This window comes from Streptopelia decaocto, assembly GCF_964273445.1.
Source record: "Streptopelia decaocto genome assembly, chromosome: 3".
Lineage (NCBI taxonomy): Eukaryota > Metazoa > Chordata > Aves > Columbiformes > Columbidae > Streptopelia > Streptopelia decaocto.
Window position 1 is genome coordinate 96023432 of NC_138656.1, and position 10125 is coordinate 96033556.

Here is a 10125-nt window from a genome sequence, read left to right on the forward strand (position 1 = left end):
CCCTAAAGCACATCCTAACTAGTTGCACAACCAAATGCTGATGAAGCTGGATCCTATTTGGGATTCATGAACTGCGTAATGAGCTCCCAGCCCACTCTGGTGAAGTCTAGTATGGGAACTATCAGCTTGGCATCTCCCACAAAGCCTGCTATCAACATCAAGATGCCTCAAGTCACAGCACCTGCTTTCACCTGCGAGCAGGGACAGCTGGTGAGGGCAACAGGGTTTCACAGAGGACCAGTCAGGCAGAAGGGTTGTGGGGAAAGGGTCTACAGGAGACAGAACAAAAATTACAGTAGAGGCAACAAAGGTTAAAGAGCACTTGATTCCATAGTCCTTAGAGTACAGTAGTGGGAGGGAATATCTCTGCCTTTAAGACTGGCCAAAAAAACACATTGTACAATGAAACATAGATTCATTGCAGTTAAATGCATTTGCCATTTGGAGGAAAAAAAAAAAAAAAAAAAAAGAAAGAAACACACATGCCACACATTTTTGAATATCACTAATAAATTTGCAGCATGCATTTTTCCAGTATACAAGGTTGTTGGAAAGAGGTGGTATCTTTTTTTAGAACAATTGATATAATCATAAAAATTATTTTAGAACTACAGATGTATAATCTCTGCCTACAAACCCTGTCTTATCTGTGCATATCACGTGGAGAAGGGGATGCTATCAATTTACTACAACAACACACCTCTTACAGAAAGGAAAAAAAAAGTTAAAAGTAATTACTTTCTTCCAGCTGAAGCCAAAAATCAGCAGACCTCAGCTGTTACTAGGTGGGATGTTGGGACTACAAAAAAACCTAGCACTAGAATAAATTTCAAACCACATGGACTTCAAAATCTTCTGAACAATCTCACAGATATTAACATGAAAGTCAGACTTCATATGGGACACCAGACTAAGTCCTCCCTCTGCTCCCAGACGGTGGTCTTTCAAATGTGATGTCAAGAGGTATAGTATTTTCTTTAAGTCTCAAGCAATAAAACAGAATCTGAAAGCTAGCAGAAAAACTAAAGATATTTATCTAGTAACAAACTTATGTGGAGCCTTCAACACAGTGTTCTATGTTTAGAGGAATGTTAATACAAGGTCTCAATGTTGCTTCTCCACAAACCATTACTTATTTTAATAATTCAAGCATCTGTTGCACACTAGCACTAATTAACTATGCTCACAAAAGGTTTTTACAAAAGGTAAGTATTCTCAATGCACTGCAGTTGTAAAGTTGCCGGTCTTCTTAGAAAGAATTTTAGATAGCATTTTTCATACTTAAAAAAAAAAAACCTCTTAAACTTTCAGTAAAACTACCTTTACTGTGTCTTTATATATAGTCTACTTCAATTCCACACAGTGGCATAATTCTCTCTCTGATATTAACTGGAGGTACATGCTGCTCAAATCATCTAGTACATATTCTTCAAGGATTTACAGCAAGGTGCATAAAAACACCATGACACTATCAATGTTAAAAGTAGAACACAAATTAAGAGTGAAAAACATGAAAACCATGAAAATTCTAGTCACATAATTAAAAACAAAGCTAAAGCAGGCAAAATCCTTGATATGCTCTCTACAGAATACTAGTATAGCTGAGGTTGGAAGGAAACAATGGAGATGATCTGATCTAAACCCCCTGTTCAAAACACAGGTCACCTAGGACCATGTCTAGTTAGGTTTTGAGCACCTCCAAAGATTGGAGACTCCACAAACTCTCTGAGAAACCTGTGTCAGTGTCTGACCAAAGATGTTTTCTTATTTCAGGTGAAATTTCCTGTGTTTCAGTCTGCGCCCATTGCCTTTTATAATGTCATGGGGCACCACTGAGAAGAGTTTTGCTCTGTCTTCTTTACAGCCTCTCATCATGTATTTATACCCATAAGCCCCTGCACCTTTTTCTTGTTGAGGCTAAACTATCCCAGCTCTTTCAGCCTCTTCTTATATGACAGGTGCTCTAAACACTTAATCATCTCTTGTGGCCCTTTGCAGGACTCAGTCCACTATGTCCAGGACCCTCTTCTGGGAAGCCCAGCACTGGACACATTACCCAGGTGTGTTTCCCCCAGTGCTGGCCAGAAGAGAAGGATCACCTGCTGTCAATGCTCTTCCTAACACAGCCCAGGATACCATTGCCCTTCTTGGCCATGAGGCTTACGGTCACCTTGTCCATCAGATCTCCCAGAACCTTTTTCTGAAATGCTGCCTTCCAGGTGGTTTACCCCCAGCCTCCCCAAGTGTATGCAGGGCTTTGTATTTTTCTTTATCAAGCTTCATAATATGCCTCTGTGCTCATTTCTCCAGCCTGTCAACGTTCCTCTGAATGGCAGCATAAACATCTTTCTTACCAGCTACCCCCAAGCAGATGCCTGAATGTGCCAAAGTCTGTTTCCTGAAGTCCAGGGTCATAATGATGCTTTTCGCCCTGTTCCCTCCTCTCAGGATCCTGAACTCCACCATCTCGCGGTCACTACAGCCACTGCAACCCTGACCTTCACATCTCACCCTGTCTTTTCTTGTTTATGAGGTCCAACAGAGCACCTCTGTCCACTGACTCCTTGATTATCTGTATTAGGAAGTCATCAATACACTCCAGAAAACTCCTGGATTGCTTATGTCCCACCGCATTGACCTTCCAGCAGGTGTCGTGGTAGTTCAAGACCCACATGAGGACCCGGGCCTGCGAACATAAGGCTTCTTCCAGTTATCTGAAGAAGGCATCACCTACTACTTCTTCCCAATCAGCCAGTCTATAGCAGACACCCAAAACAATGCTACCCACTGATCCCAACCTGCTCTCAGCTGGCCCATCATGCATCCCAAAGCAAAGCTTCACATATCTGGGCACATCCATGTGATGGGCAACTCCTCCTGGCCTGCCATTCTTAGAGAGCCTCTATTCATCCACCATAGCACTTCAGTCATGTCACACATCCCACCACATCTCTGATCCCAATGAGATCCATACATTTGAAAAAAAAGGAAATAAAAATTCTACATGTTTACATCTTAAGAAGGGATGGTTACAACCCATAAGGAGAAATGCATGATATCATCTCTTTCCACAGCAGACTACTGGCCATTGACCAAGTAAGCATCGTCCAGGTTTATGGTTTCATAATGGGTGAAACTATAGTAGAATAGTGAGATTCGGTCACACTTTTGGTTTTTGTGCGTGAGAAAGAGGTGTGGTATGGGAAGAACAGAGAGACTTTTTCTTAAGGAGCTTTCACAAGATTTTGGTATGATAACAGCACTCTGGATTTCACCACTACATGCAATAAAGAGATCCAGGCACTGCCCAAGACAAATGCCAAGCAGCAGCACACCATCAGCTTCTCCAAACCAAAAACTGGGACACAGGAGGAGGCCAGGGTTTAACCAGGTCTCTCAGGGAAGGGGTCTCACATCAATCAAATAACTCTACAGATAAGCATTAGCATATAACACAAAAAAGAAAAATTACAGATGACAGATACAATCTGTAAGCTCAAACAGAGAAGTAAAATGCTTCAGAGTTGCATCAGATTAGGTTTAAGAACGCTACATAAAAATAATCCCCAAAAGAAGAAAGTTCAGCAGACTCTTAAACTTAACTAAGTGCATAAACAAAACTTGAAAATTTTGGTTTTTGCCATTTGAGTTTTCACATAAACAACATCTACAAAAAGTCTCATGGGAAAGTGGTCTTTATCCTTTGAGAACAACTGAGCAGCCATAAGACACAACAGCAGCAAAACAAGAGTTATAAGCTATTTCCACCACCCACCAATGCAAAGAATGCTAGTGATTGAACATAAAAGCCAAAATATAATACTGCATTCAAAGGTTCATTAAAAAAATCATATTTTTTTTTTACAAAATAGTGAAAAAAATATGCAAAGATCTAGTTTTGTACTGCACAGAGCGATTAAGTTGACAGGATGCATTGGCCCTTAAATTCTAATGTATAGGAGTAGGAAACAACATTTAATCAACTACAGGCTGATCTATAGAATTGAAAGCATTTTATTTTTATCTGACACTTTTCATTAGAGAACCTATTGAAAAGTATCATGCAGAATGTGTTATTTTCTTCTATCAAAGCAATTTGCCAGAAAGCCTGCTCTTTGGTGAAGTATAGTTTTTGACATGTAGCAAATTATATATTACACATTACAGCTTGAGTTGAAAAAGCCTCCAAGTTTCCACTTCTAAGGAAAATAAAAATGGTCCAGGTTTAGAAAAAAACCCACGTAAGCTACATTTTTTAAGTCATTCTGTGCACACTGGTGACCACACACTGTTTTTTTCCAATCAAATCAGGTACACCAAATATTCAAGGGAAGACACTTGGGATCCAGTACAGGAGAAGGAATTATTTAAGCAAGTTAAGAGCCACACTCTACCACTGGTCCTACACAAAGTCCTTCCTCTTGAGACCAAAGGGTGCAGCTCCTTAATTTGTCTTGTAAAGCAGAAGTGGTGAGAAGCATGCTGTCTGCTAGAAATTGCTGTTCTGTGGGAAAGCAGCCACATCTGCCAAGAAAGGCTTGAGAGACCTCAATATTGTAGAAAATCACCAGCAGCTGAAGAGTTCACAGCGTGCTCCTCCAGCACATCCATCCCACCATGCTGGCTCATCCTGCAGGAAGGGCAAGGGCAGAAGAGGGAACCTGGGAGTCAGCAGAAAGGAAAGAGCAGAGGGGGAAAAACAGAGAAAAAAAGTTTGCAAGGGTAGTCAAGAATCCAGCACAGAAGGGACAGGAGAGGAAGCGGAGAGTCAGAAATACACGGCAGACAGAGCTGTTTGGGTGGGAGGAAGTAAGCAAGATCCTGGGACATCAAGGCTGGGGGAGGATGGGAAAGTATGAACAGGCAGGGGAAAGAGTCTAAGACACCAGCTGTAACAGCAGAGAAAGGTCCCGTCAACACAAGCACAAGTTCTCCATCACGCAGCTGAGGAAGGGATCCAGGGATCCATCAGAGCTGTTAAGGAGACCTGGGGAAAGAATTTATGTCCTGAAATAGGAAACCACCTAAAAAAACTTGTATGTACCTGTACAAATATAAATTATTAACTTGCAATCCTGAGAGGGCTTACAGGTATAGCTTAGGGAAAAAAAAAATATATTTATATTTATATTTGTAGGGAAAAGGGGGTCAGAGAAACCGAGTTAGCCCATTCTTTTCTTGGTCAATGTATCCATTAATGCACAAGAAAGTAAACAAGGGGAGGAGTGGAAACAATGGGGGCCAAAAGCATCTCCTTCTGCTTCTTGGACATTTCAGAAGTTTTTCAGATGAACCCTTCTCCCCTTAGAAAGAGGTGAAGAATTCTACCATACATGTTGGTCAGCTAACACAACAAAAACAAAACCAATAAAGTAATTATTTCAAAGTAATTCAAGTGTATTCAGGATATTTGAGATTACTCCCATAATGCACAACAGAGCAGTATTGCTGAGTCTTCCCAATAGTCCTTTCCCATCAAGATGCTATAACAATTCTTCAAGTTGTCTTCCGTCTTTTGAGGAGACTTCTGTGTGTGTCTGTTTTTGTGGCAGCACCCTAACATACGCCATGCTTTACTCTCCTCTGGAATAAATAGGGGTTTTCAGTATTCTAGCAAAGACTGCAGATTAAAAAAAGCCTAAGACTACTTCCGTAGCTCAAAACAGAGGTTTTAGAGTGTACCAGAGTGTATTATTTTACTGGCGTAAGGAGCATACTAACCAAAGAACACCTTTCATTGCTATTTAAAAGAAATGAGGGCAGGGAGAAACAGGAAAGGAGGGGAGAAGCATGTGCATCCAACACAAATTGCCCCATTAACTTCGGAAAAGTGCAAGTCCATGTATTTCAACATGCCACTTGCTGGTATTTATCTGCCTCGGAAAGCTTTACATTCGAAGGGATGAAAAAAAATGTGCAAGTGGAAGGAAAGCAGCTGCCTAGAGATAAAACCATCATGTGTGTCTCAGACCTGCCACATGGCAAAGCTGGGGAAAGAACTTGCCAATATCTGCTTGGTTTCAGAAGTGTTACAAGACCTCCTGCCTGCAGAAACAACCATTTCAGGCCACACTTGCCCACGATGGGAAGATGAAGTCTGAACTACCAGTGCTTAGAATGAAGATCAGGGCAGCAGAGTTGGGGTCTTCCTCCTCCATCCAACTACCGCAAGTTCTGCTGGCAAGTCACAGAACCCACAAGGTGATTCCTCTTCACTGTTTCAAGGTGAGCCTTTACAGCAGCAGTTTCCTAAGGAGGATTACAACCATCTCAGTGACACAAACACCTTATCGGTGTTACGGGATATATTACGGCATCAGCGCAGCCCACAGATGATTCACCAGGAACCGCCACAGATCACTGTGAACTTCAGGACTTCATCAAGTACAGGAAAACATCGAACTAACCAGCCACTGAGAGTTACACACATCTGACTTGCTTAGGCCTGAACTGCGCCCAAAACCACTTTGATCTAGTGTTACCGCCTTTATGCACATAGAGAATAAACTTAATGGAGGTAAGACTAATAAAATGCATTACACTAGATTAAACAAACTCTAAGATCTATGCTGACCTAACAGTTTGTTAATTATATGCCCTAATGATTTCCCTCATGTTTTCTTCACAAGAGGTACGGTGTACCCCAGCTTTTTGTACTTATTTCCAATTCTGTATCCATATTTTGCATTGACACTACCCTTTTAATGAGAATGAGCAGTGTACCCTATAGCTACCCTCCACAGCAAGAACTTCCACTATTCTCCTGAACCAGATTCCTCCAGTAGAACTTTTAAGACCATTTGCTGGTAGAAATGTTAAACAGGGCTCTCCCCCTCCATTTCCAGCTTCAATAGATTAGTTTTACATCCAGGATTGCAGCTGTATTTTTGTACCCAAAACTCCTACAGAGTCGACACTTATCTGAGATGATGGCACTATATTCCATTTATCAGAAAACATTAATAAGGAACTGACAAGAAAAGTTCATAGGTCTGTGCAGGAAGCCCTCATAAAAATGCCTTCCTGCATTCTGACAAGGCAGAAAGTACTAGGACAGATACTATGTTTCTGTGGTTGTATTTCCTCAGATTCCTTCAAGTCCAGCTAAACACCCACAAACGTATTCCTACAGTATATTTAGGCACTCCCGTAACCTGATCCATGCACATACAGAAATCTTCTTTCTAACTTCAACTTTTGCTTGATTCCACTGAAATGCCAAGGAACCCAGGGTATTTTTGTTTGGTTTTTGTTGTTTGGGTTTTTTTTTTACCCCCTCAGCTATTTTTTATAGGACTCCATATATACACAAATATAAGCAATGGGAAGAAGCAGTCTTTTTAGCTATCACAGGACAAAAAAAAAGGCTATTTCACATACTACAATTCAAGCAAAAAGAGAAAGAATGAATAGTTGCAGTCTACTTGCAGAAATAAATGGAGTATATTAGGAAACTTCTTTAATATAGTACCATGAACAACAGACATTTACACCCATGGTTTACATTTGTACACAGAAACCTGTTTGAAGGGGATTTATTATTATTTTTTTAAAACAGAGAGTCATAGGTCTCAATGGGATTTTGGTCACAAGCACATTTGATATCTCTGGAATAAGTGTACAAGCTTGAAAGCCAACACTAAGAAGAAAAGTCCAGTACAAAAAGAGACTCCCAAGTCTGGTCTGTGCACAAAGCTGGCAGAAACTGCTGGAAGTAAAAACAGCACCCACACAGAGGCTAAGTAAACCAGTTTTGCTCTACTTCAGAAGGATAAAGAGCTCAGTCACAACAGGATGCAAACCTGGATTTTCAAATGAAAAAGTCAAATTTAATCCATCAGTTCAACTGAAAATCTTTCGCTACTGTCTGCAGGAAAATTTCTCCACCATGATTACTCTTAGCACCTAGACTGAAAAAAACAGTTTATGCAAGAGAACTGAGTTTAAAAAAAGTAAGACTGTTTAAGTTTTGGTATGAACAGACCAACTTTGATTCAGACGGAAACAAAGGTGCTTTTGAAAATTTCTCTGGCTAGTAAGTTCAGTTTCTTGGATTCCAAGAACCAGTATTAGTTCACACACTTTTAAGGTGCAACTTCCAGATAACACCTCCCCTTCCAGCGTCAAACTCTACCAACCACAACTCAAAAAGCTTTCTGAGGCATCCAAAGTTTAAAGAGGAAACACTGAAAAATGCCCTTCGTTCATCTAGTCAAAAGCTGATCACGCCTCCCACTCACTGTGTGTATATGGAGTGTAGAACAGTGCCTCGCTGGAACTGCTCTGATGTAGTTTCTCTAGCAAAATGAGCAAGTGCCAGCCAGCAAGTCATGCTGGCAGGTACCACCCCGATGTCTCAAAACCATGTTGAATTGAAAGTGAATTCTCCTGTAACAACACTACCAAAAAGTATCATGTACAAAAAATTTGGCTATGTGTTTCACGCAAGAAGGAAAACAAAACTATGTGAGACTTAACACGGAGGAAAACAAAGAGCTTATTCGTCTCTTGTGTTTGCATGAAGAAGTTTCCAGGAGTGGAAAGCAGAAACGGGAACACTGTTATCTGCTACAGGGTTTTGTTTTTTCCCATGTACAGAGCAGATAGTATCTATCGAAAGGGGAAAAAAGGGGAGGGTTTAACACCCTCCAAGGTCTCGTAATTCCAATGACGTGAATGTTAATCACAACACATTTTCACATCTTGTGACTCCAGCCCTCAGCCCTCCAAACAGCACTTTTTCTCCCAAAAGACACGCAATGCCAGGTTTTGCTCGTGAAAGCTCATTTACCATCAAACTACCACGAAATGCTAAACCCTAACTCGAGTCTCGGGCTCTTCCTGTAACTCCTGGGGTTACTACCCCAGGCTGACCGCCCCGGCCGCCCCACGCCGAGATGCCGCCGCAGTGGCAGGCCGTCCCGGAGCCCCTCACCGCAGCCTCGGGGCGGGCGCGGCGGCGCCTCACCCCGCCGGGCCGGCTCACCTGCGGCCCCCGCCCCGGGCCGCGGCGGCGCTGGGACGGGACTGGCCCCGGTGCCGGGCGGCCGCCCCCGTTCGCGCTCCCCGCTCACCTTGGGCAGCTCGCGGAGCTGGTTGGCGTCCAGCAGGAGCTCCTCCAGGCTGCGGCTGTAGCGGTAAATCTCCTCGGGCACGGCGGCCAGCGAGCAGTGCCGCTTGTCGATGGACTCCACATGGCGGTTGCACCGCCACAGGGGGATGCAGTGGAACATCGCCCCGCTGCGGGGCGGGGGGGGCCGGGCCGCGGGGCGGGCGGTGCCGCCGCTCCCCGCCGCCCCCTCCTCCCCGCCGGCCGCAGGAGCCGCTGCTCCCTCCGCCGCCGCGCAACGCGGGTCCCGGCGAGCCGGCGGCGGCAACCCGCATCCAGCGCGCCGCCGCCGGCGGCGGGAAGCGGCCCCGGGCGAGCGCGGCGGCCCTGGGAGAACAATGGGCGGGAGCCGGAGCGGGGCGGGGGGCTTCCCCCTACTGCTCCTCGGCGGCCAGCTGCCCTCTCCGCAGGGGCATCGCGGAGCGCCGGGCGCAGCGCTGCTGCTGGCGGCCGCGCATTCCCGCGCCTGACCCGGAACACGGGCGGCCTCTCCCCCTCCCTCCCATCCCCTCCCCTCCTCCCCCGTCCCGGCTGACATCAGCGGGGCCGGGCCCTGCCGCCCCGCCCCGGGCCCGCCGGCCTGCCCGGGGAGGTGGCCAGCCGCCCGCACCCCCCCGCGGCGCCGCCTCGCCCCCGGGCAGCCGGTGGCGGGCGCCCGCACAACTTTCTGCCAAGCACAAAGCCGCGCCGGCACGGAGTTCCCGCGGGTGGGAAGTGTGAAGCCCTGCCCGGGGGCAGGTGGGGGTACTGCGGCCGGGGATTCGGGGGTCCCGGGCGCCGCATCCGTCGCCCTCAGCGCTGGGCTCCCCTCAGCCGCCTCGGGTGGGTTTGCCAGCGCTGCGGGCCGTGGTGCGGGCACTCACGGGTCTGCTTGCGGCCAAACCGTGTCACACCGTTCGAAGTGATTTGGAATGCTGAGAACCGGTTTGGGCCACTCGTTTTACCAACTTTCAGACATGTTCCCTACCTGAGCTGCTCGCAGACGTCACCGAGTGAGAATGCGCACAGACCACACT

General features: G+C 45.4%; 1 protein-coding gene across 2 annotated transcripts in view; it reads right to left on the reverse strand.

Moving 5' to 3' along the window:
* LRRC1 (leucine rich repeat containing 1) overlaps positions 1-9584 on the reverse strand; it is a 71644-nt gene extending 62060 nt beyond the window's left edge. For both annotated transcript variants that reach the window (XM_082049286.1, XM_082049285.1), the window contains exon 1: positions 9075-9584. In XM_082049286.1, the coding sequence (XP_081905412.1) occupies positions 9075-9233 (159 nt within the window). In that variant the 5' untranslated portion in view covers positions 9234-9584. The remainder of the gene's footprint in view (positions 1-9074) is intronic.
* Positions 9585-10125: the final 541 nt, after the last annotated feature.